The sequence below is a fragment of the Coregonus clupeaformis genome, chromosome 35 (assembly GCF_020615455.1).
Source record: "Coregonus clupeaformis isolate EN_2021a chromosome 35, ASM2061545v1, whole genome shotgun sequence".
NCBI lineage: Eukaryota > Metazoa > Chordata > Actinopteri > Salmoniformes > Salmonidae > Coregonus > Coregonus clupeaformis.
Window position 1 is genome coordinate 36,851,787 of NC_059226.1, and position 27,219 is coordinate 36,879,005.

Below are 27,219 nucleotides of genomic sequence, written 5' to 3' on the forward strand. Positions count from 1 at the left end.
TGACATCATTTTATCTGTGGCCAATGACCTTGAGCCTTCTTGGATGGGCACTTCTAACGTAACTCTATGGCAGCATCCAAGGGGCTTGAATGTTTGAGCTCTCTGCCCTGAATGGCGGGGCGCCACTGTGTGTTATTATTGGAGAGAACAACATGCATTCAATTGCAATAACAAAGCATCCATTCCAAACCCTGTTTGTCCACAGTCAACTACAGGAAGCCAGGCTAGCCCGTAACCTGTGTGTAATCTTTGTCTCTAAGGTGCAGGAAGCCAGGCTAGCCCGTGATAACGAAGCCTTGAAGAAGACCCTCCAGGACTACGATGAGATGGTGGAGAAGTGAGTAGACCCTGCCCCTACTGAGTATTCTCCTGTCTGATTGGTGGCTTACCTCACCTTTCTCTTCCCTGATTGGTGGCTTACCTCACCTACTCTGCTGGTTGGTCAGTTTGGTCCATTATTCTTCCTGATCAGTGGCTGGTCTGGCCCTTCTCCCTTTCTGATTGGCTGAATGGTACATTACCACTACTTCCATATTGGTGACTTGACCTCACCCAGGCTAAGATCTACTGGTATATAACTGTTGTCCTATCCTGTAGGTACATCCCAGTGCTGATGGCCCTGGCTAAGATCTACTGGTATATAACTGTTGTCCTATCCTGTAGGTACATCCCAGTGCTGATGGCCCAGGCTAAGATCTACAGGTATATAACTGTTGTCCTATCCTGTAGGTACATCCCAGTGCTGATGGCCCTGGCTAAGATCTACTGGTATATAACTGTTGTCCTATCCTGTAGGTACATCCCAGTGCTGATGGCCCTGGCTAAGATCTACTGGTATATAACTGGTATATAACTGTTGTCCTATCCTGTAGGTACATCCCAGTGCTGATGGCCCTGGCTAAGATCTACTGGTATATAACTGTTGTCCTATCCTGTAGGTACATCCCAGTGCTGATGGCCCTGGCTAAGATCTACTGGTATATAACTGTTGTCCTATCCTGTAGGTACATCCCAGTGCTGATGGCCCAGGCTAAGATCTACAGGTATATAACTGTTGTCCTATCCTGTAGGTACATCCCAGTGCTGATGGCCCTGGCTAAGATCTACTGGTATATAACTGTTGTCCTATCCTGTAGGTACATCCCAGTGCTGATGGCCCTGGCTAAGATCTACTGGTATATAACTGGTATATAACTGTTGTCCTATCCTGTAGGTACATCCCAGTGCTGATGGCCCTGGCTAAGATCTACTGGTATATAACTGTTGTCCTATCCTGTAGGTACATCCCAGTGCTGATGGCCCTGGCTAAGATCTACTGGTATATAACTGTTGTCCTATCCTGTAGGTACAGTACCAGTCAAACGTTTGGACACACCTACTCATTCCAGGGTTTTTCTTTATTTTTACTATTTTTTACATTGAAGAATAATAGTGAAGACATCAAAACTATGAAATAACACATATGGAGTCATGTAGTAACCAAAAAAGTGTTAAACAAATCAAAATATATTGTATATTTGAGATTCTTCAAATAGACATCCTTTGCTTTGATGACAGCTTTGCACACTATTGGCATTCTCTCAACCAGCTTCATGAGGTAGTCACCTGGAATGCATTTTAATTAACAGGTGTGCCTTCTTAAAAGTTAATTTGTGGAATTTCTTTCCTTCTTAATGCGATTGAGCCAATCAGTTGTGTTGTGACAAGTTAGGGGGGGTATACAGAAGATAGCCCTATTTGGTAAAAGACCAAGTCCATATTATGGCAAGAACAGCTCAAATAAGCAAAGAGAAACGACAGTCCATCATTACTTTAAGACATGAAGGTCAGTCAATCCAGAAAATGTAAAGAACTTTGAAAGTTTCTTCAAGTGCAGTCGCAAAAACCATCAAGTGTTATGATGAAACTGGCTCTCATGAGGACCGCCACAGGAATGGGAGATCCAGAGTTACCTCTGCTGTAGAGGATAAGTTTATTAGTGTTAACTGCACCTCAGATTGCAGCCCAAATAAATGCTTCACAGAGTTCAAGTAACAGACACATCTCAACATCAACTGTTCAGAGGAGACTGCGTGAATCAGGCCTTCATGGTCAAATTGCTGCAAAGAAACCACTACTAAAGGACATCAATAAGAAGAAGAGACTTGCTTGGGCCAAGAAACACGAGCAATGGACATTAGACTGGTGGAAGTGTGTCCTTTGGTCTGGAGTCCAAATTTGAGATTTTTGGTTCCAACCGCCATGTCTTTGTGAGATGTGGTGTGGGTGAACGGATGATCTCTGCATGTGTATTTCCCACCGTAAAGCATGGAGGAGGAGGTGTTATGGTGTGGGGGTGCTTTGCTGGTGACACTGTCTGTGATTTATTTAGAATTCAAGGCACACTTAACCAGCATGGCTACCACAGCATTCTGCAGCGATACGCCATCCCATCTGGTTTGGGCTTAGTGGGACTATCATTTGTTTTTAAACAGGACAATGACCCAACACACCTCCAGGCTGTGTAAGGGCTATTTGACCAAGAAGGAGAGTGATGGAGTGCTGCATCAGATGACCTGGTCTCCACAATCACCCGACCTCAACCCAATTGAGATGGTTTGGAATGAGTTGGACCGCAGAGTGAAGGAAAAGCAGCCAACAAGTGCTCAGCATATGTGGGAACTCCTTCAAGACTGTTGGAAAAGCATTCCAGGTGAAGCTGGTTGAGGGAATGCCAAGAGTGTGCAAAGCTGTCATCAAGGCAAAGGGTGGCTACTTTGAAGAATTTAAAATGTAAAATATATTTTGATTTGTTTAACACTTTTTTGGTTACTACATGATTCCATATGTGTTATTTCATAGTTTTGATGTCTTCACTATTATTCTACATTGTAGAAAATAGTACAAATAAAGAAAAACCTTTGACTGGTACTGTACATCCTAGTGCTGATGGCCCAGGCTAAGATCTACTGGTATATAACTGTTGTCCTATCCTGTAGGTACATCCCAGTGCTGATGACCCAGGCTAAGATCTACTGGTATATAACTGTTGTCCTATCCTGTAGGTACATCCCAGTGCTGATGACCCAGGCTAAGATCTACTGGTATATAACTGTTGTCCTATCCTGTAGGTACATCCCAGTGCTGATGACCCAGGCTAAGATCTACTGGTATATAACTGTTGTCCTATCCTGTAGGTACATCCCAGTGCTGATGACCCAGGCTAAGATCTACTGGTATATAACTGTTGTCCTATCCTGTAGGTACATCCCAGTGCTGATGACCCAGGCTAAGATCTACTGGTATATAACTGTTGTCCTATCCTGTAGGTACATCCCAGTGCTGATGACCCAGGCTAAGATCTACTGGTATATAACTGGTATATAACTGTTATCCTATCCTGTAGGTACATCCCAGTGCTGATGGCCCAGGCTAAGATCTACTGGTATATAACTGTTGTCCTATCCTGTAGGTACATCCCAGTGCTGATGGCCCAGGCTAAGATCTACTGGTATATAACTGGTATATAACTGTTGTCCTATCCTGTAGGTACATCCCAGTGCTGATGGCCCTGGCTAAGATCTACAGGTATATAACTGTTGTCCTATCCTGTAGGTACATCCCAGTGCTGATGGCCCTGGCTAAGATCTACTGGTATATAACTGTTGTCCTATCCTGTAGGTACATCCCAGTGCTGATGACCCAGGCTAAGATCTACTGGTATATAACTGTTGTCCTATCCTGTAGGTACATCCCAGTGCTGATGACCCAGGCTAAGATCTACTGGTATATAACTGTTGTCCTATCCTGTAGGTACATCCCAGTGCTGATGACCCAGGCTAAGATCTACTGGTATATAACTGTTGTCCTATCCTGTAGGTACATCCCAGTGCTGATGACCCAGGCTAAGATCTACTGGTATATAACTGTTGTCCTATCCTGTAGGTACATCCCAGTGCTGATGACCCAGGCTAAGATCTACTGGTATATAACTGTTGTCCTATCCTGTAGGTACATCCCAGTGCTGATGACCCAGGCTAAGATCTACTGGTATATAACTGGTATATAACTGTTATCCTATCCTGTAGGTACATCCCAGTGCTGATGGCCCAGGCTAAGATCTACTGGTATATAACTGTTGTCCTATCCTGTAGGTACATCCCAGTGCTGATGGCCCAGGCTAAGATCTACTGGTATATAACTGGTATATAACTGTTGTCCTATCCTGTAGGTACATCCCAGTGCTGATGGCCCTGGCTAAGATCTACAGGTATATAACTGTTGTCCTATCCTGTAGGTACATCCCAGTGCTGATGGCCCTGGCTAAGATCTACTGGTATATAACTGTTGTCCTATCCTGTAGGTACATCCCAGTGCTGATGACCCAGGCTAAGATCTACTGGTATATAACTGTTGTCCTATCCTGTAGGTACATCCCAGTGCTGATGACCCAGGCTAAGATCTACTGGTATATAACTGGTATATAACTGTTGTCCTATCCTGTAGGTACATCCCAGTGCTGATGACCCAGGCTAAGATCTACTGGTATATAACTGTTGTCCTATCCTGTAGGTACATCCCAGTGCTGATGACCCAGGCTAAGATCTACTGGTATATAACTGGTATATAACTGTTATCCTATCCTGTAGGTACATCCCAGTGCTGATGGCCCAGGCTAAGATCTACTGGTATATAACTGTTGTCCTATCCTGTAGGTACATCCCAGTGCTGATGGCCCAGGCTAAGATCTACTGGTATATAACTGGTATATAACTGTTGTCCTATCCTGTAGGTACATCCCAGTGCTGATGGCCCTGGCTAAGATCTACAGGTATATAACTGTTGTCCTATCCTGTAGGTACATCCCAGTGCTGATGACCCAGGCTAAGATCTACTGGTATATAACTGTTGTCCTATCCTGTAGGTACATCCCAGTGCTGATGACCCAGGCTAAGATCTACTGGTATATAACTGTTGTCCTATCCTGTAGGTACATCCCAGTGCTGATGACCCAGGCTAAGATCTACTGGTATATAACTGGTATATAACTGTTATCCTATCCTGTAGGTACATCCCAGTGCTGATGGCCCAGGCTAAGATCTACTGGTATATAACTGTTGTCCTATCCTGTAGGTACATCCCAGTGCTGATGGCCCAGGCTAAGATCTACTGGTATATAACTGGTATATAACTGTTGTCCTATCCTGTAGGTACATCCCAGTGCTGATGGCCCTGGCTAAGATCTACAGGTATATAACTGTTGTCCTATCCTGTAGGTACATCCCAGTGCTGATGGCCCTGGCTAAGATCTACTGGTATATAACTGTTGTCCTATCCTGTAGGTACATCCCAGTGCTGATGACCCAGGCTAAGATCTACTGGTATATAACTGTTGTCCTATCCTGTAGGTACATCCCAGTGCTGATGACCCAGGCTAAGATCTACTGGTATATAACTGTTGTCCTATCCTGTAGGTACATCCCAGTGCTGATGGCCCAGGCTAAGATCTACTGGTATATAACTGGTATATAACTGTTGTCCTATCCTGTAGGTACATCCCAGTGCTGATGGCCCAGGCTAAGATCTACTGGTATATAACTGGTATATAACTGTTGTCCTATCCTGTAGGTACATCCCAGTGCTGATGGCCCAGGCTAAGATCTACTGGTATATAACTGGTATATAACTGTTGTCCTATCCTGTAGGTAAATCCCAGTGCTGATGGCCCAGGCTAAGATCTACTGGTATATAACTGGTATATAACTGTTGTCCTATCCTGTAGGTACATCCCAGTGCTGATGACCCAGGCTAAGATCTACTGGTATATAACTGGTATATAACTGTTGTCCTATCCTGTAGGTACATCCCAGTGCTGATGGCCCAGGCTAAGATCTACTGGTATATAACTGGTATATAACTGTTGTCCTATCCTGTAGGTACATCCCAGTGCTGATGACCCAGGCTAAGATCTACTGGTATATAACTGTTGTCCTATCCTGTAGGTACATCCCAGTGCTGATGGCCCAGGCTAAGATCTACTGGTATATAACTGGTATATAACTGTTGTCCTATCCTGTAGGTACATCCCAGTGCTGATGGCCCAGGCTAAGATCTACTGGTATATAACTGGTATATAACTGTTGTCCTATCCTGTAGGTACATCCCAGTGCTGATGGCCCAGGCTAAGATCTACTGGTATATAACTGGTATATAACTGTTGTCCTATCCTGTAGGTACATCCCAGTGCTGATGGCCCAGGCTAAGATCTACTGGTATATAACTGTTGTCCTATCCTGTAGGTACATCCCAGTGCTGATGGCCCTGGCTAAGATCTACTGGTATATAACTGGTATATAACTGTTGTCCTATCCTGTAGGTACATCCCAGTGCTGATGGCCCTGGCTAAGATCTACTGGTATATAACTGTTGTCCTATCCTGTAGGTACATCCCAGTGCTGATGGCCCAGGCTAAGATCTACTGGTATATAACTGTTGTCCTATCCTGTAGGTACATCCCAGTGCTGATGGCCCAGGCTAAGATCTACAGGTATATAACTGTTGTCCTATCCTGTAGGTACATCCCAGTGCTGATGGCCCAGGCTAAGATCTACTGGAACAGGGAGAACTACCAGATGGTTGAGAAGATCTTCCGTAAGTCGGTGGAGTTCTGTAACGAACACGACACCTGGAAGCTCAACGTGGCTCACGTGCTCTTCATGCAGGAGAACAAATACAAGGAGGCCATTGGCTTCTACGAACCCATCGTTAAGAAACACTACGACAACGTGAGTTAACTAGAGAGGGAGGGGAGATTGGGTGAGGAGGAAGGAGGGAGGGATCACATACAATACCATTTGAATGTGCACGGCCCGCCTTAGATGGTTCTGTTCAGAAAGCCCCTGTAGTGGACTACTGTTGACCATAGCCGTATAGACTACAGGAGAATAGGAGGTGTTGAAATGAAACATGTCTCTGTTCCCCTTCCCCCTGCTGGCTACATAGCTGGAACAGTGTAGCATACAGGAGTGTCCCTGCCAACGTAAACCCTCGGTAACACACACACACACACACACGCCCCTGTACCCCAGTCTCACCACTGGTGGCAGAGGGAAGTGACTCTGAATGCAGTGGTCAGTCTCACACCTGGACTAAGTCCCAAATGGTACCCTATTCCCTACAAAGTGCACTACTTTCCATAGTACTCTGGTCAAAGGTAGTGCACTATGTAGGGAATATGGTGCCATTGGGGACTCTCAGATTGCTGTGTCTCATCTCTGCATGATACGTTAGTGTTTCTGGAGTGATGAAGTGTTGAATATCCGCAGTTTTACCAACGCAGGTTTGCCCTTCTCCCAAAGTGTTCTTCTGACTGATCTCTGTCTCTCTCTCTGTCTCTCTCTCTCTGTCTCTGTCTCTGTCTCTCTCTCTCTCTCTCTGTCTCTCTCTCTCTCTCTGTCTCTGTCTCTCTCTCTCTCTCTCTGTCTCTCTCTCTCTCTTTCTCTGTCTCTCTCTTTCTCCATCTCTCTCTGTCTCTCTCTCTGTCTCTCTGTCTCTCTCTCTCTCTCTCTGTCTCTTTCTCTGTCTGTCTGTCTGTCTCGCTCTCTCTCTGTCTCTCTCTCTCTATCTCTGTCTCTCTCTCTCTCTCTCTCTCTCTCTCTCTCTCTCTCTCTCTCTCTCTCTCTCTCTCTCTCTCTCTGTCTCTGTCTCTGTCTCTGTCTCTGTCTCTGTCTCTTTCTCTGTCTGTCTGTCTGTCTGTCTCGCTCTCTCTCTGTCTATCTCTCTCTCTCTCTCTCTCTCTCTCTCTCTCTCTCTCTCTCTCTCTCTCTCTCTCTCTCTCTCTCTCTCTCTCTCTCTCTCTCTCTCTCTCTCTCTCTCTCTCTCTCTCTCTCTCTCTCTCTCTCTGTCTAGATCCTGAATGTCAGTGCTGCTGTACTGGCTAACCTGTGTGTGTCCTATATCATGACCAGCCAGAACGAAGAGGTAGGAGTGAGTGTGTGAAGTATAAAGCACAGTGTAACATCTGAGCCCACCAGTGTTCCTGTAACGCTGTTCTCCTCAGGCTGAAGAACTGATGAGGAAGATAGAAAAAGAGGAAGAGGAGCTCTCCTACGACGACCCCGATAAGAAAGTCTTTCACCTCTGTATAGTCAACCTGGTTATAGGGTGAGTTGTATTTACATGGTAAAGGCATTCAGCGGTGTAGTGGAGGGTGAACTTACGGAAACGCTGTTTACCCACCTTTTGGGGCAAAATGCATTGAAAGTATAGGGAGCTTTGGGGCAAAATGCATTGAAAGTGTAGGGAGCTTTTGGGGCAAAATGCATTGACAGTGTAGGGAGCTTTGGGGCAAAATGCATTGAAAGTGTAGGAAGCTTTGGGGCAAAATGCATTGAAAGTATAGGGAGCTTTTGGGGCAAAATGCATTGAAAGTATAGGGAGCTTTGGGGCAAAATGCATTGAAAGTGTAGGGAGCTTTGGGGAAAAATGCATTGAAAGTGTAGGGAGCTTTGGGGCAAAATGCATTCAAAGTGTAGGGAGCTTTGGGGCAAAATGCATTCAAAGTGTAGGGAGCTTTTGGGGCAAAATGCATTGAAAATATAGGGAGCTTTGGGGAAAAATGCATTGAAAGTGTAGGGAGCTTTGGGGCAAAATGCATTCAAAGTGTAGGGAGCTTTGGGGCAAAATGCATTCAAAGTGTAGGGAGCTTTGGGGCAAAATGCATTGAAAGTATAGGGAGCTTTGGGGCAAAAAGCATTGAAAGTGTAGGGAGCTTTGGGGCAAAATGCATTGAAAGTGAAGGGAGCTTTGGGGCAAAATGCATTGAAAGTAGGGGTGTAACGATTCGTTTTAACTTCGATTTGTATCACGATTCGTGGTTGTCGATACGATTCAAGGACGATATTGGTTCATTTAGAACGATACGATCCGAAACGATTCAGTGACTTGAAATCGATTCAGTAACCTTTTAGCCAAAAATTCAACCAGTGTGACTGAAATAAATACCTGGATACTGGACAGTGCAGGTGAAGTTTCCTAGATTCCTGTTTCTTGTAAGGACCGCAATGGTGGCTTGATAATTTCTCGCTCGTCGGCTTCTCCTCTGTCGTCCGCCATGCTATGTTTTGTTCTCTTTGCGCCTTTGCGCTGCTGCTGGCGCGATGACGTCACGGATAGGCAGACTGAATCGAGTAATGTTTAAAGCCTTTATCATTAAAAGTGCTAAGAAAAAACATCCATATAAAGTCTGACGTGCTTAAATCCAATGGGTTATTTCCTAGTATCGATACAATCGATTTATTACATTTTAAAACGATGTTAGATCGATATATGTTGTCCAAAAGGCCAACTCGCCGAGCGCAGATCGATGTAGTTGGATCATAGGAATATAAATCGATACATCGATGTAGTAGATGGATCGTTACACCCCTAATTGAAAGTGTAGGGAGCATTACTTCACTCACTGTGTAGAGTGATCAGAGTTTTACCCACCTATTGTTTTAACACTACATCACTGGTTACATTGGCAGGTACAGTGTTACTACAGTGTGTTAATGAATAGTGTTTCTATCTCTCTTCCAGGACCCTGCGCTGTCTTAATAGTGTTTATATCTCTCTTCCAGGACCCTGTATGGTCTTAATAGTGTTTATATCTCTCTTCCAGGACCCTGTACGGTCTTAATAGTGTTTATATGTCTCTTCCAGGACCCTGTATGGTCTTAATAGTGTTTATATGTCTCTTCCAGGACCCTGTATGGTCTTAATAGTGTTTATATGTCTCTTCCAGGACCCTGTACTGTGCCAAGGGGAACTATGACTTCGGTATCACCCGTGTCATCAAGAGTCTGGAACCGTACAACAAGAAGGTCGGACATCTTTTTTCTATCTGGCCGTTTTTGAATGTTTCTACCACTTCCAACAACTAAATGACAAAAAATAAATAAATAAATAAACTCACCCCTGACATACATGTTGGGTGTGCGTCCCAAATGACACCCTATTCCCTATTTAGTGCACTACTCTGTTTTAAAAGTAGTGCACTATATAGGGAATAGGGTGCCATTTGGGTGGGACACACATTCCAGAGTGTTTGGTCTATGTTTAGATATCGGCCAACCGAAACATAACCCAGAGTTCAGCACCTGTGTCCGCTCACTCAGCCCGGCTGAACACACACAGAGTGTCTCTGTAGGAGTGTTGTTGTCATTCCTAGAACTCTCCCATGGAGCTACGCGGTAGATTCCTCCATAATCTACACATCTCCCCTTTCTCTGGCCACATCATTTGTGCCCCGTCTCCATCTTATTTCTTACCTTGTTTAACTGGTTTTAACTGGTTTTCAAGCCAGGTACAAGTTGTCATACAACCCCCAGGGTTGGGAAATTACGGTAACTTTCCCAACATTTCCAGCCAGGTTTTCCAGAAATCCTGGTTGGATGATTCCCGGAATCAGGAGTGATTAAGAAGGAAATCCCAAATCGTCTGACCAGGATTTCAGGAAAACCTGTGCATTTTTGGTTTGCTTACGGGAGTTTGGCACCCCTACCCTATCCTCCTCTCATGGTTCTCCTCCTGTGTGTGTAGCTGGGAACAGACACCTGGTTCTATGCTAAGCGCTGTTTCCTGTCTCTGCTGGAGAACATGGCCAAACACATGATCATGATCAGGGACTCCGTTGTTCAGGAGTGTATTCAGTTCCTGGAGCACTGCGAAGGTACGGACACACACACTCACACACACACACAGTTTAAACACACCATTTACCCTCCCACATTCTTACCCTTCGTTCGTCTCTCCCCTCTCTCCCTCTCCTCCCCTCTCCCCTCCCTCTCCTCCCCTCTCTCCCCCCTCGCTCTCTCCCCTCTCTCCTCCCCTCCCTCTCCCCTCTCTCCTCCCCTCCCTCTCCTCTCTATACCTCTCTCCCCCCTCCCTCTCCCCTCTCTCCTCCCCTCCCTCTCCCCTCTCTCCTCCCTCCCTCTCCTCTCTATACCTCTCTCCCCCTCTCTCTCCCTCTCTCCTCCCCTCCCTCTCCCTCTCTCCTCCCCTCCCTCTCCTCTCTATACCTCTCTCCCCCCTCCCTCTCCCCACTCTCTCCTCCCCTCTCTCCCCCCTCACTCTCCTCCCCTTTCTCCCCCCTCCCTCCCCCCCTCCCTCTCCTCCCTCGCTCTATCCTCTCTCTCCCCCCCCTCCCTCTCTCCCCCTCCCTCTCTCCTCTCTCTCCCCCTCCCCTCTCTCCCCTCTCTCCTACCCTCCCTCTCCTCTCTCCCCCTCCCTCTCCCCCCTCCCTCCCCTCGCTCTCTCTCCTCCCCTCCCTCTCCTCTCTCTCCCCCACTCTCTCCTCTCCTCCCTCCCTCTCCTCCCCTCTCTCTCCTCTCTCCCCCCTCCCTCTCCCCCCTCCTTCCCCCTCGCTCTCTCTCCTCCCCTCCCTCTCCTCTCTCTCCCCACTCTCTCTCTCCTCCCCTCCCTCTCCTCCCCTCCCTCTCTTCTCTCCCCCCCTCCCTCTCCCCCTCGCTCTCTCTCCTCCCCTCTCTCTCCTCCCCTCCCTCTCCTCCCCTCCCTCTCCTCTCTCCTCCCCTCCCTCTCCTCCCCTCTCTCCCCCCTCCCGCTCCTCCCCTCTCCCCCGCTCCCTCTCTCCCAATAGTGTATGGTAAGACAGAGCCAGCCATGATAGAACAGCCACTGGAGGAGGACAGGATGCACATAGGAAAGAACACCGTCACCTACGAGTCTCGCCTGCTCAAAGCACTCTTCTACGAGGTCATCGGATGGAACCAGTGATGTCATACTAGAACAGAACGGAGCCTGTGATGTCATCGCACGGAACCCAGTGATGTCATCGGACGTAACCAGTAGTCTACGCTAAAGACTTTAAAAACCTTTTTTACTCCCCCACCAGTTCAAATCTATCAACATGGACCACATCACATTAGTTATTATAGTACTGCCCCCACCAGTTCAAATCTATCAACATGGACCACATCACATTAGTTATTATAGTACTGCCCACTGCATCAGATGAAAGTTACAAGCTGTTGTTCTGATGCTGTTGAGCATATTCTAGACTCACTCCTCGTCTCTCACACACACACACACACACACATACATACACACACACACACACACACACTCACGTAGTGGGAGAACCCATGGGGCCTCATCAATTTGACCATCTTTAGTTTAGTTGGGCCCAGAGAACTGTTGACAGACTGAGGAAAAACACCTTCCTACAGATATTATTATTATTATTACACTAAACAAAAATATAAATGGAAGATGCAACTATTTCAAAGATTTTACTGAGTTACAGTTCATATAAGGAAATCAGTCAATTGAAATAAATCATTAGGCCCTGATCTATGGATTTCACATGACTGGGAATACAGATATGCATCTGTTGGTCACAGATACTTTTTTTTTTTTTTTTTAAAGGTAGGGGCGCGACACATCTTTTTCACATAGAATTGATCAGGCTGTTGATTGTGGCCTGTGGAATGTTGTGATATGAGGCCTTGCATTATCATGCTGAAACATGAGGTGATGGCGGCGGATGAATGGCACGACAATGGGCCTCAGGATCTCCTCATGGTATCTCTGTGCATTCAAATTGCCATCGATAAAATGCAATTATGTTCGTTGTCCGTAGCTTATGCCTACCCGTACCATAACCCAACCGCCACCATGGGGCACTCTGTTCACAACGTTGACATCAGCAAACCGCTCGACCACACTACGCCATACACGCTGTCTGCCATTTGCCCGGTATAGTTGAAATCTGGATTCATCCGTGAAGAGCACACTTCTCCAGCGTGCCAGTGGCCATCGAAGGTGAGCATTTGCAGTTACGACGCCAAACTGCAGTCAGGTCAAGACCCTGGTGAGGACGACGAGCACGCAGATGAACTTCCCTGAGACGGTTTCTGACTGTTTGTGCAGAAATTCTTCGCTTGTGCAAACCTACAGTTTCATCAGGTGGCTGGTCTCAGACGATTCCGCAGGTGAAGAAGTCGGATGTGGAGGTCCTGGGCTGGCGTGGTTACACGTGGTCTGTGGTTTTGAGGCCGGTTGGACGTGCTGCCAAATTCTCTAAAACAACATTGGAGGCGGCTTATGGTAGAGAAAGCAACATTCAATTCTCTGGCAACAGCTCTGGTGGACATTCCTGCAATAAGCATGCCAATTGCACGCTCCCTCAAAACCTGAGACATCTGTGGCATTGTGTTGTGTGACAAAACTGCACATTTTAGAGTGACCTTTTATTGTCCCCAGCACAAGGTGCACCTGTGTAATGATCATGCTGTTTAATCAGCTTCTTGGTATGCCACACCTGTCAGGTGGATGGATTATCTTGGCAAAGGAGAAATGCTCACTAACAGGGATGTTAAAAAAAAATTGTGCACAAAATTTGAGGAAAAAAGCTTTTTGTGCGTATGGAAAATTCCGGGGATATTTTATTTCAGCTCATGAAACATGGTACCAACACTTTAAATGTTGCGTTTATATTTTTGTTCAGTATGTATGTATGTATATGTGTGTGTGTGTGTGTGTGTGTGTGTGTGTGTGTGTATGTATATATATATATATATATATATATTTTGTGCTTGTTGTCTCTGTGAGTATGGCCATATGCTTATACTACAACCCCAAACACTTTTCTGCGTCTCACATGACGCCTCCTGTAGCTCAGTTGGTAGAGCATGGCGCTTGCAACGCCAGGGTTGTGGGTTTGATTCCCACGGGGGGCCAGTATGAGAAATGTATGCACTCACTAACTGTAAGTCGCTCTGGAAAGGAGCATCTGCTAAATTACTAAAATCAACATGACACCCTATTCCATTTATAGTGCACTACTTTAGACCAGAGGCCTACGGGGTGATAGTCCTAACCTGGTCTAGGTCTGCCTGCTCCCTGTCTCTGTACACTCTGTAACCTCCTGAGGAGAAAGGCCATGTCCCGAGGAGAAAGGCCTTGTCCCGAGGAGAAAGGCCTTGTCCCGAGGAGAAAGGCCTTGTCCCGAGGAGAAAGGCCTTGTCCCGAGGACAAAGGCCTTGTCCCGAGGACAAAGGCCTTGTCCCGAGGAGAAAGGCCTTGTCCCGAGGACAAAGGCCTTGTCCCGAGGAGAAAGGCCTTGTCCTGGGCTCCGGTCAAAAGTAGTGCACAGTAAAGGATATACAGTGAGGGGAAAAAAGTATTTGATCCCTTTCTGATTTTGTACGTTTGCCCACTGACAAAGAAATGATCAGTCTATAATTTGAATGGTAGGTTTATTTGAACAGTGAGAGACAGAATAACAACAAAAAAATCCAGAAAAACGCATGTCAAAAATGTTATAAATTGATTTGCATTTTAATGAGGGCAATAAGTATTTGACCCCCTCTCAATGAGAAAGATTTCTGCCTCCCAGGTGTCTTTTTATACATAGGGAGTGCTCCTAATCTCAGTTTGTTACCTGTATAAAATACACCTGTCTACAGAAGCAATCAATCAATCAGATTCCAAACTCTCCACCATGGCCAAGACCAAAGAGCTCTCCAAGGATGTCAGGGACAAGATTGTAGACCTACACAAGGCTGGAATGGGCTACAAGACCATCGCCAAGCAGCTTGGTGAGAAGGCGACAACAGTTGGTGCGATTATTCGCAAATGGAAGAAACACAAAAGACTTGTCAATCTCCCTCGGCATGGGGCTCCATGCAAGATCTCACCTCGTGGAGTTGCAATGATCATGACAACGGTGAGGAATCAGCCCAGAACTACACGGGAGGATCTTGTCAATGATCTCAAGGCAGCTGGGACCATAGTCACCAAGAAAACAATTGGTAACACACTACGCCGTGAAGGACTGAAATCCTGCAGCGCCCGCAAGGTCCCCCTGCTCAAGAAAGCACATATACAGGCCTGTCTGAAGTTTGCCAATGAACATCTGAATGATTCAGAGGAGAACTGGGTGAAAGTGTTGTGGTCAGATGATGAGACCAAAATCGAGCTCTTTGGCATCAACTCAACTCGCTGTGTTTGGAGGAGGAGGAAGGATGCCTATGACCCCAAGAACACCATCCCCACCGTCAAACATGGAGGTGGAAACATTATGCTTTGGGGGTGTTTTTCTGCTAAGGGGACAGGACAACTTCACCGCATCAAAGGGACGATGGACGGGGCCATGTACCGTCAAATCTTGGTTGAGAACCTCCTTCCCTCAGCCAGGGCATTGAAAATGGGTCGTGGATGGGTATTCCAGCATGACAATGACCCAAAACACACAGCCAAGGCAACAAAGGAGTGGCTCAAGAAGAAGCACATTAAGGTCCTGGAGTGGCCTAGCCAGTCTCCAGACCTTAATCCCATAGAAAATCTGTGGAGGGAGCTGAAGGTTCGAGTTGCCAAACGTCAGCCTCGAAACCTTAATGACTTGGAGAAGATCTGCAAAGAGGAGTGGGACAAAATCCCTCCTGAGATGTGTGCAAACCTGGTGGCCAACTACAAGAAATGTCTGACCTCTGTGATTGCCAACAAGGGTTTTGCCACCAAGTACTAAGTCATGTTTTGCAGAGGGGTCAAATACTTATTTCCCTCATTACTGGATTTTGTTGTTGTTATTCTGTCTCTCACTGTTCAAATAAACCTACCATAAAAATTATAGACTGATCATTTCTTTGTCAGTGGGCAAACGTACAAAATCAGCAGGGGATCAAATACTTTTTTCCCTCACTGTATGGTGCCATTTGGGACGCTAAGTTTTAGTGCGTTTGTAATTTCTCTTTTACCTTCTGTTTAAAAAGACGGTCACCGTTCTTTAGTCTATATTCAATTGTATTTATTTTTCTACAGAATAAAAATAATTGTACATGATGAGTGGTTTGTGATTGTGTCTCTGTGGTAGTGAATGAAGTGGACGACAGGGTTGGGTTGATTCCATTTCAATTCCAGTACATTTCAAAAAGTAATTCCAAATCCAAATGTTGAAAAGCATTGAAGACAATTTGAATTTGAGTGTACTTCCTGAATTGACCCCAAACCTGGTGGATGAGTTCCCCTGTTACAATATAAAGACCTTTTCAGCACTTGAAAAAGTACTTCTGTATAATGTATCTGATTCATCACCGTCATCCATTCAACATTAGCATACTGGTCATGCAGGTATTGTTAGCTCAGAGGCTGCATCCAAACGGCCCCCTTTTACTTATAAAGTTCCCATAGGGCTCTTGTAAAAAAAAGTAGGGAACAGGGTGACATTTGGGACGCAACCAGAATGTGAAGTATCTCTGGGTAACAGACAAATACATTCATCAAATATTTTCACATAGAGCTTGATTAGTTTGCCCGGTACAATGCAACCAATGGAATGAGCTACTATTCCAAGCTAAATCAAGGGCACCTGAAATACTATTAAAGTATTTGACTCATCAGGTGTGTGTTCAGTCAGGGATGTCTGATTTTTCCTGAACCTATTTAACACAATGACACTGCCTTGATCGTCACATGTTCTGCATCCCTCTCCCTGGTTGAGAGTTTCCAGAGGTGAACTCATTAGTCACCGACTGTAGCAAAACGTTTTGCAAGCGTTTACTCCTGTTTTACATTTATCCTGCAATAGAAAGGGACCTATCTATCCCCTAGCTAGTCAATAGTCTGATGCAATAGAAAGGGTCCTATCTATCCCCTAGCTAGTCAACAGTCTGATGCAATAGAAAGGGACCTATCTATCCCCTAGCTAGTCAACAGTCTGATGCAATAGAAAGGGACCTATCTATCCCCTAGCTAGTCAACAGTCTGATGCAATAGAAAGGGACCTATCTATCCCCTAGCTAGTCAACAGTCTGATGCAATAGAAAGGGACCTATCTATCCCCTAGCTAGTCAACAGTCTGATGCAATAGAAAGGGACCTATCTATCCCCTAGCTAGTCAACAGTCTGATGCAATAGAAAGGGACCTATCTATCCCCTAGCTAGTCAACAGTCTGATGCAATAGAAAGGGTCCTATCTATCCCCTAGCTAGTCAACAGTCTGATGCAATAGAAAGGGACCTATCTATCCCCTAGCTAGTCAACAGTCTGATGCAATAGAAAGGGACCTATCTATCCCCTAGCTAGTCAACAGTGTCATGACTTGCCCTCATGGGCTGAGGATCAAAGATTCCTGCTAGGCAAAGGTTTGAACATCCTACTTAAAATAATGTAGGACATGGTTGGTGGGGACTTAAAGAACAATCATGTCAAATTCGTTACTATGTTGTGATGTCATTAAAGACGGTGGAACAACATAACTGTATCTCTGGGGGTGAACACTTCCCAGTTATGAGGTTTGCATCTAATTGTTGTATGAAACGAATGATTAAGTATAATAATACTTTTGTGAAGATAATGTGATTTTAGCATTCTAGATGAGATTATTGTTTTCCATATTAATTTGTTCTCAGTCAGTGGCCACGCCCAGATGAGCACAAACATGATGGAACGCCCCTTTTACCCCGAGTGCATAAAAAGCCTCGTGACGAAATTCACCTCAGACCAGCAGACGTGAAGCGTGAGCCAAACGTTGAAAATTGTTGAATTTCTACCAGACCAGCAAGCCCCATGGCTTAAAATGGTTCAAACGCTACAGACCAGCAGACGTGAAGCGTGAGCCAAACATTGCAAATGGTTGAATTTCTACCAGACCAGTAAGCCCCACAATGGTTGACACTCTACAAGACCAAGAAGCGTGAAGCTGAAGCTACACGTTACAAAATGGTTAGACTAGAAAGACCAGAAAAAAATCCTGAAGTATCCATTCTAACCAGCACTACGACCAGAAACTCTGCCAAGGACATTGGGATCTCTGGTGGGCAAACCAGAGTTCTACATCATCAACTCAACTATCGATGACAGCTACACGTAAATACATGTTGCATTTCTAATCCGAATGAGCGTTTAGTGGGGTTTTAAGCATTTGTATTTCTGTGAATGTAGTTTCCAAAGTAACCACGATAGTTTGAATCTCTGTCTCTCCCTTCCATTCTGACTCCTCCACTACCCAAGCAGTCATGGTATTGTTAGTCCAGTCCACTAGGGACCTGTTTTCATTGTATTACGTTAGTAATCAATAACCTGTGTGTGTGTGTGTGTGTGTGTGTGTGTGTGTGTGTGTGTTTGTATTGTGTTATTATTTTGTTAGTTAGTAAATAAATAATTAAGCCAATTTGTATATTGCTGATTCATCAATAAGGTCAGGGTTCTTGCAGGTTCAAGGATTATGCGACGTTCAGAAAGAGACTGATAAGAGGTAATTATTTAATAAGTGACTGTTATCGATATATAACATATCTAAGAGTTTAATTCGGGAGATGGTAATTCGTTAATCAACTTATTCCGTGCTGCCCCAAATTCCTAATGAGTTAATTGTTACATGATTAATTTAATCGAGTGACAATTAAACATAGGTGAATCGATAAATAACAGTCATACATTAAAGTAAGTAACGTCACGACAACAGTCAGATGAACATAGGCCTAGGGGCCTCACTTTTCAAATGTTCTTAGTTGTTATACTTCATTTCTGCATACTATAATTTCTTAAAATAGGAGGAAATTCTGTTTAAATACAATGTCTCCACAAATTAATAAAGCTGTGTTGGTCACAAATAAATAAATAAGCACATTTCATTTATAAATCACAAAACAAATGGCATACAAAATCTATGTAAATTGCATATTTTCATTTCAAGTTTAAGATTTATAAATTGCATTCGTCCCAAAGGGTCCTATTCCCTACGTCAGGGCTTCTTAAACCACTTCTCAGGGACCCCCAGACCTGACATAATGTTGCTGTAGCCCTGAACTATAGCTCACCTGATTCAGGTAAGTGCTTGATGATTAGTTGACCAGTTGAATCAGGTGTGCTAGCCAGTGGTAGAAAAAGTACCCAATTATTATACTTGAGTAAAAGTAAAGATGCCTTAATAGAAAATCACTCAAGTAAAAGTGAAAATCACCCAGTAAAATACTACTTGAGTAAAAGTGTTAAATTATTTGGTTTTAAATATACTTAGGTATCAAACGTAATATTAAGCAAACCAAACAGGACAATGTGTGTTTATTTTATTTACGGATAGCCAAGGGCACACTCCAACACTCAGATGTCATTTACAGATAGCCAAGGGCACACTCCAACACTCAGATGTCATTTACAAATGAAGCATTTGTGTTTAGTGAGTCCGCCAGATCAGACGCAGTAGGGATGACCAGGGATGTTCTCTTGGTAAATGTGTGAATTGGACAATTTTCTTGTCCTGCTAAGCATTCAAAATGTAACGAGTACTTTTGGGTCTCAGGGAAAATGTATGGAGTATAAAGTACATTATTTTCTTTAGGAATGTAGTGGAGTAAAAGTAAAAAGAGTCAAAAATATAAATAGTAAAGTAAAGTACAGATACCCCCCAAAAACGACTTAAGTAAAATCCCTTTAAAGTACTACTTAAGTAGTTTACACCACTGGTGCTGCTGTGGAATAGATCAAATCAATGGAACGGCTGGTTGGAGAAACACTGCCCTACATACTGCACTACTTTTGACCAGAGCCCTACGGGTCTGAGGGGTTCACATCCAGGTGAGTGGTCTCTTGGTGATGTCCTGCTCTGTCAGGTAGTAGTTGAGGTATCCTCCCAGAGCGCTCACTGACACGCCTGTTATGTGACTGGCACAACCATCTGGAGGGAGGAGGGGGGAGGAGAAGATAGAACAGTAAAAGATTATTGAAGCTGGTTTTTGTTTCTTTGTGTGTGTGTGTGTTTGTGTGTGTGTGCTGTTTCTCTGTGTGTGTGTGTGTGTGTGTGTGCTATTTCTCTCTGTGTGATGTTTCTCTCTGTGTGTTTGTGTGTGTGTGTGTGTGTGTGTGTGTGTGTGTGTGTGTGTGTGCTATTTCTCTCTGTGTGATGTTTCTCTGTGTGTGTGTGTGTGTGTGTGTGTGTGTGTGTGTCTGTTTCTCTGTGTGTGTGTGTGTGTGTGTGTGTGTGTGTGCTATTTCTCTCTGTGTGATGTTTCTCTCTGTGTGATGTTTCTCTCTGTGTGATGTTTCTCTCTGTGTGATGTTTCTCTCTGTGTGATGTTTCTCTCTGTGTGTTTGTATGCGTGCGTATGGGCATGCATAATGCCAGGGATATTCTTGACACACACCCTTCAACATTCTCTCTCTCCTCTTCACTCTTCTGTGGGGCTGTGTAAAACATCCCACTTCCTGGTCCTGCAGCCTCAGAATGTGCTGCAGCCAATCAACTTTGAGGAAGTCAGAGAAACCAGCCAATCCACACAGCATTACTTTGGACAGGGAGGAAGTTACAGAAAGTTAAACCATGATCTCATTTGAAACACTACAGCTTATAAAGGCTTTACGTGTTATGGTTAAAAAAAAAGCGCATCTATAGATTGAATTGTTTTCTAAAAGCAGAATCAGGTGTCATTTGAGACTGACTGTTTTCGATGAAGAGGTCCTGGGTCTCCCCGGTGAAGTCCTTCTGTATGATGTCCATGTTTCCCTTCAACATGTTGGAGCAGAATATCCTCTGGTACTGTCTCTCTGTTAGGTTAGCATGCGACGTACGCATGTCCCCCTTCAACATGGCAGAACAACCTCTCTGGAGGAGGGGGGCAGGGAGGCAGGGAAGGAGGAAGAGAGAGAGAGGGAGGAGGGGGTTAGGGAGGGAGGGAAAATTGGAGAAGACAGGAGTGGAGCATAGAAAGTTGTGTGGGTGTGGTCTCACATTGGCTCCCACCATGAAGTAAAGCAGCTGGTGAGAGAGGGAGTAGTAAGGACATCCAAACCTCGTCATGGTGTCACGACACGACTTGGTCACGATGCAAGGAGTCCCGTTGTTCTTCCTGACAAACCATCACACACACATATATAACATGCATGCACGCGCACACACGAACAGGCACGTACACACACACACAGGCACGTACACACACACAGGCACGCACACATACACACACACACAGGCACATACACACACACACACACAGGCACACACACACATATATAAATGTATTAGCAAACTGGCCAACGGAAGCTGTAGGCCTTCTGGGTTATATGACACTCCTACTACCACATTGAAATAAATGAGATTTAGTGAGGCATTACTGCTCAAAAGCATGGTGTGTGTGCTTACCACGTTCCCAGTAGCAAGGTCATACACTTGTCGCTCTGTGTCTCATCGTAACACTCCATGGTGCGGACAGAGGAATAGACCAGAGAGGGATCTGTGGAGCTCCACTCATGAGGTACCGACCAGAAGGTCCAGGTCAACAGAGGCTCAAACTCTACAGGAGAGAGAGAGAGAGAGAGAGAGACCCTACTAGAATCTGATGTCAAATGTCTACTGTTTGCTGATGATCTGGTGCTTCTGTCCCCAACCAAGGAGGGCCTACAGCAGCACCTAGATCTTCTGCACAGATTCTGTCAACCTGGGCCCTGACAGTAAATCTCAGTAAGACAAAAATAATGGTGTTCCAAAAAAGGTCCAGTTGCAAGGACCACAAATACAAATTCCATCTAGACACCGTTGCCCTAGAGCACACAAAAAACTATACATACCTCGGCCTAAACATCAGCGCCACAGGTAACTTCCACAAAGCTGTGAACAATCTGAGAGACAAGGCAAGAAGGGCCTTCTATGCCATCAAAAGGAACATAAAATTCGACACACAGTGCCTTGAGACTAAAAGACTAAAAATGTATCTCAGGTGCATCCTGTTTCCATTGATTATCCTTGAGATGTTTCTACAACTTGATTGGAGTCCACCTGTGGTAAATTCAATAGATTGGACATGATTTGGAAAGGTACACACCTGTCTATATAAGGTCCCACAGTTGACAGTGCATGTCAGAGCAAAAACCAAGCCATGAGGTTGAAGGAATTGTCCGTAGAGCTCCGAGACAGGATTGTGTCGAAGCACAGATCTGGGGAAGGGTACCAAAAAATGTCTGCAGCATTGAAGATCCCCAAGAACACAGTGGCCTCCATCATTCTTAAATGGAAGAAGTTTGGAATCACCAAGACTCTTCCTAGAGCTGGCTGCCCAGCCAAACTGAGCAATCGGGGGAGAAGGGCCTTGTGACCAAGAACCCGAAGGTGACTCTGACAGAGCTCTAGACTTCCTCTATGGAGATGGGAGCCAGACGGAAGCCACTCCTCAGTAAAAGGCACATGACAGCCCGCTTGGAGTTTGCCAAAAGGCACCTAAAGACTCTCAGACTATGAGAAACAACATTCTCTGGTCTGATGAAACTCTTTGGCATGAATTCCAAGCATCACGTCTGGAGGAAACCTGGCACCATCCCTACGGTGAAGCATGGTGGTGGAAGCATCATGCTGTGGGGATGTTTTTCAGCGGCAGGGACTGGGAGACTAGTCAGGATCGAGGCAAAGATGAACTGAGCAAAGTACAGAGAGGTCCTTGATGAAAACCTGCTCCAGAGTGCTCACTACCTCAGACTGGGGCGAAGGTTCACCTTCCAACAGGACAACGATCCTAAGCACACAGCCAAGACAATGCAGGAGTGGCTTCGGGACAAGTCTCGGAATGTCCTTGAGTGGCCCAGCCAGAGCCCGGACTTGAACCCAATCGAACATCTCTGGAGAGACCTGAAAATAGCTGTGCAGCAACACTCCCCATCCAAGGGCATATTTATATAATGAATATGAATTCGGAGGACAGAAATTATTAAATATGAAAGCATTAGACCTATCACTAAAAGCTTCAGTCATACAAAAGTTATACTTAAATCCAAACTGGTTCTCAACCAAATTAGTAAGATTGTCTCACCCAATGTTCAAGAAAGGCCTTTTTCCCTTTATTCAGATTACAACAACTCATTTTCAGTTATTTGAAAAGGAAATCATCTCCCAAATATCACTATTTCTAAAACAAGCAATAGAAAGTTGGTTGCAATTTCAATTTAATCCTCCAGAAACGACAGAACAAATAATGCAACAAATATTGTGGTTAAATTCAAATATACTAATTGACAAAAAACCTTTATTTTTTGACAGAATGTTTAAAAAAGGTATAATCTTCGTAAATGATATCATCGGTAGGACTGGTGGAGTTATGTCGCACATGCAGCTAACAAAAACATATGGAAATGTCTGCTCTACCCAAAATTACAACCAAATAATTGCAGCCTTACCGCAAAAGTGGAAGAGGAAAGTGGAAGGGGGAGAAATTAAGGAACTTGTCTGTCGGCCTTGCATTAAAGAACATAATTGGTTAAAGAAAACTGTGATAAATAAAAAAGTATACCAGTTTCATTTAAGGACCAAAGGATTGACAGCCGTCCCATATAGATTGCAAAATAGTTGGGAAGAGATTTTTGACGTACCGAACCCATGGCATAGTGTTTATGAACTGACACGCAAAACAACTCCAGATTCAAAAATTAGAATCTTTCAATTTAAATTATTATTTAAAAAAAAAAATATATATATATATATATATATATATATATATATATATATATATATATAATAGAATTATTGTAAAATTGACTGTGTCCATAAGGGGTAGATAGTAAGTATAGGCTGGAAGTAGAGGCCTAAGCATTGTTGTTCACTAATTTACTCCAAGTAGGGAAAGGATGGCGGGGTTGAAAAGTAATAAAGGGGAGTATATATATAAAAAACATGGGGGATTGGAAGTGATGCAGACAATTACATTGATAGAAGTTACAATCTATCTGCAATATGAAGCTGATCCATCCCCCCCAAAAAATAAAAAATAATAAAAATAAAAAAACACTCCCCATCCAACCTGACAGACCTTGAGAGGATCTGCAGAGAAGAATGGGAGAAACTCCCCAAATACAGGTGTGCCAAGCTTGTAGCGTCATACCCAAGAAGACTCGAGGCTGTAATCGCTGTCAAAGGTGCTTCAACAAAGTACTGAGTAAAGGGTCTGAATACTTATGTAAATGTGATATTTCTGTTTTTTATTTTTAATAAATTAGCTAACATTTCTAAAAACCTGTTTTTGCTTTGTCATTATGGGGTATTGTGTGTAGACTGATGACGAAAAATATATATTTAATCAATTTCAGAATAAGGCTGTAACATAACAAAATGTGGAAAAAGTCAAAGGGTCAGAATACTTTCCGAAGGCACTGTACCAATTTAGGATCTGGCATAAAATACTTGAATCAGTTATAGAATCCATTGCCCTTTATGGTTGTGAGGTCTGGGGTCCGCTCACCAACCAATAATTCACTAAATGGGACAAACACCAAATTGAGACTACATGCAGAATTCTGCAAAAATATCCTCCGTGTGCAACGTAAAACATTTAGGCCGATACCCGCTAATGATCAAAATCCAGAAAAGAGCTGTTAAATTCTATAACCACTTAAAAGGAAGTGATTCCCAAACCTTCCATAACAAAGCCATCACCTACAGAGAGATGAACCTGGAGAAGTCCCTCCCCTAAGCAAGCTGGTCCTGGGGCTCTGTTCACAAACACAAACAGACCTCACAGAGCCCCAGGACAGCAACACAATTAGAACCAACCAAATCATGAGAAAACAAAAAGATAATTACTTGACACATTGGAAATAATTAACAAAAAAACTAAGCAAACTAGAATGCTATTTACACAGTGGCAGAATACCTGACAACTGTGACTGACGCAAAATTAAGGAAAGCTTTGACTATGTACAGACTCAGTGAGCATAGCCTTGCTATTGAGAAAGGCCGCCGTAGGCAGACCTGGCTCTCAAGAGAAGACAGGCTATGTGCACACTACCCACAAAATGAGGTGGAAACTGAGCTGCACGTCCTAACCTGCCAAATGTATGACCATATTTGAGACACATATTTCCCTCAGATTACACAGACCCACAAAGAATTTGAAAACATATCCAACTTTGATAAACTCACATATCTATTGGGTGAAATACCACAGTGTGCCATCACAGCAGCAAGATGTGTAACCTGTTGCCACAAGAAAAGGGCAACCAGTGAAGAACAAACACCATTGTAAATTCAACCCATATTTATGTTTATGTATTTTCCCTTTTGTACTTTAACTATTTGCACATCGTTACAACACTGTATTTAGACATAATATGCCACTTGAAATGTCTTTATTCTTTTGGAACTGTTGTGAGTGTAATGTTTACTGTAAATGTTTTAATTGTTTAGTTCACTTTTGTGTATTATCCATTTCACTTGCTTTGGCAATGTTAACATATGTTTCCCATGCCAATAAAGCCCCTTGAATTGAATTGAATTGAATTGAATTGAATTGAATTGAAATGAGAGAGAGAGAGAGGTGTAGTAGTATTTACCTCTGTAGTATTTGGGGTCAGTCTTCTCCAGCTCAGTGACAGCCTTGGCCAGGCTCTGGTCCAACCTCTTGACCAGGGTAACCGTAGCGGTGCGCTGAGACCAGCTCACAGGGTCAGTGTGCGGCCAAGTTCTTACTGCTTCCTTCAACTCCGCTGTTGCCCGGACAACAAGGACATGGAAAGAGATGTTTTCAAAGACATTTGTAATCCTAAATGGCTTCTTAAAAATTATTACGTCATATTTGCCTCTTTCTATCTGCAATGTTGACACACCCACAAGAACAATAACAAACCTCGATAAACCATAAAGGTTTGTATTCCATATCGACAAATCACATATTCTACTGTTTTATTTCAATCAGACAGCCTGGAAAAACTGCCTTGTTATGCGGGACACCGCAATAGCGGAACCGGAGGCAATTGGTGCATTCTGACTTGCTGAGCCAGCACTAGCCTAACACAACAGCCACATAGATAGACTACAATTTAATGTCCAGACATGCATAAAAATAATAAATTTTTCCTCGACATGTATTTACTCAGATATTTGGGTTGTCTATTCCGTTGGACCTGAAGAAGATCCTTGTGGATCGAAACGTTGTCACGGTAATTGGGAGGATATATGCTACACAGTGCATGCTACAGTGTGCAGGCCTTTCTGTTATTCTCTTTCCATAGAGAATGATCCTACTGGCAGTGATATGAATGACGCTAATATACTACTCACCCTGCAGGAGGATGTACCCGACCACTCCGTCTAGGTTGATGTTGCGGTGCTCCTGCTCCAGGAACGATGTGCTTTTGGCGAGGCTGGCTAGAATCACATCAATGACCTCCTCGTGCGCCGCAGTTGTGACGGAGAAAACCAGGACAAAGAACAGGACCACTACAAACCTAGCCATGTTCTGATATAGGCTACTACAAGTCTAAACCCCAAACGGTTGACGCAGCGCATATATCTGAAGGACGTGGACGCACTTTTCCCTCAAACTGGTATGGGAATTGGAAAGTGCGTGAGTGAGCGCACCGCGGGTTGTTTGGCGAAAACTGGCTGTCACGTGGATCGATCGCTTGAGAAGCTGGGAATTCCATTTAATTTAATTAGGCTAATAAAATGTGTGGTAGTTGCATTTCGTCCATATGGAAATGGTTTCTTCAAGGAATTTGAAGAGGAGAAAAGAGCGAGAGAAAAGAGCGAGAGAGAGAGAGCGAGAGAGAGAGAGAGAGAGAGAGAGAGAGAGAGAGAGAGAGAGAGAGAGATTGTCAAGGACAAGAGTCTTTTGGTAGACACTCATCAGACGTGTTGGATCAAATTAATGTTTTTATAAATCTCATCATTTTGATGACAGAGTAGAGGGGTGCATGCATTCATAATATAAGCCAAGACAGTTATTTTGGCCAATTTATAGCCTTGCCTGCAACAAGAAACCAGATAGGGGAAATGGATATAATGTCTATGGGTTATAGCTACATGTAGTTACAGTCATATAATGACATAGTACCGGTAGTTTAATATAATCTCTGTAGTTACAGTCATATAATGATATAGTACCGGTAGTTTAATAGAATCTCTGTGGTTACAGTCATATAATTACATAGAACCGGTAGTTTAATAGAATCTCTGTAGTTACAGTCATATAATTACATAGTACCGGTAGTTTAATAGAATCTCTGTGGTTACAGTCATATAATTACATAGTACCGGTAGTTTAATAGAATCTCTGTGGTTACAGTCATATAATTACATAGTACCGGTAGTTTAATAGAATCTCTGTGGTTACAGCAATTAATCATCACATGTAGGCTACACTCTTAGAAAAAAGGTATTCAAACGGGTTCTTCGACTGTCCCCAATAGGAGAACCCTTTTTGGTTCCAGGTAGAACTCTTTTTGGTTCCAGGTAGAACTATTTTGGGTTCTACATGGAACCCAGTA

General features: G+C 44.0%; 2 protein-coding genes across 3 annotated transcripts in view; one reads left to right on the plus strand and one right to left on the minus strand.

Moving 5' to 3' along the window:
- The window catches only part of LOC121551675 (tetratricopeptide repeat protein 30A), a 39,391-nt gene extending 27,204 nt beyond the window's left edge, over window positions 1-12,187 (plus strand). The window contains exons 13-19 of one of the 2 annotated variants that reach the window (XM_041864385.2): window positions 261-337; window positions 6,554-6,764; window positions 7,888-7,959; window positions 8,039-8,142; window positions 9,764-9,842; window positions 10,561-10,690; window positions 11,618-12,187. In XM_041864385.2, the coding sequence (XP_041720319.2) occupies window positions 261-337; window positions 6,554-6,764; window positions 7,888-7,959; window positions 8,039-8,142; window positions 9,764-9,842; window positions 10,561-10,690; window positions 11,618-11,754 (810 nt within the window). In that variant the 3' untranslated portion in view covers window positions 11,755-12,187. The remainder of the gene's footprint in view (window positions 1-260; window positions 338-6,553; window positions 6,765-7,887; window positions 7,960-8,038; window positions 8,143-9,763; window positions 9,843-10,560; window positions 10,691-11,617) is intronic. The other variant, XM_041864386.2, reaches the window with a different exon arrangement.
- A 7,175-nt stretch (window positions 12,188-19,362) lies between these two features.
- LOC121550544 (UPF0764 protein C16orf89 homolog) lies at window positions 19,363-26,492 on the minus strand. Its single transcript, XM_041862848.2, has 7 exons — window positions 26,012-26,492; window positions 25,285-25,437; window positions 21,116-21,266; window positions 20,708-20,825; window positions 20,419-20,581; window positions 20,124-20,264; window positions 19,363-19,657 (listed from the first exon to the last, which is right to left on the minus strand). The coding sequence occupies exons 1-7, from the start codon at window positions 26,184-26,186 to the stop codon at window positions 19,548-19,550; spliced, it is 1,011 nt and encodes a 336-aa protein (XP_041718782.1). The 5' UTR covers window positions 26,187-26,492; the 3' UTR covers window positions 19,363-19,547.
- Window positions 26,493-27,219: the final 727 nt, after the last annotated feature.

What these genes read in the sequence shown, in the direction of transcription:
- LOC121550544 (XM_041862848.2), bottom strand. Translation starts at nt 26,186, where the DNA reads ATGGCTAGGTTTGTAGTGGTCCTGTTCTTTGTCCTGGTTTTCTCCGTC. An exon ending in TGACCCCAAATACTACAGAG is followed by an intron (nt 21,267 to 25,284) that starts GTAAATACTACT and finishes TCTCTCCTGTAG; the next exon opens with AGTTTGAGCCTCTGTTGACC. An exon ending in GAGAGAGAGAATGTTGAAGG is followed by an intron (nt 19,658 to 20,123) that starts GTGTGTGTCAAG and finishes TCCTCCCTCCAG; the next exon opens with ATGGTTGTGCCAGTCACATA.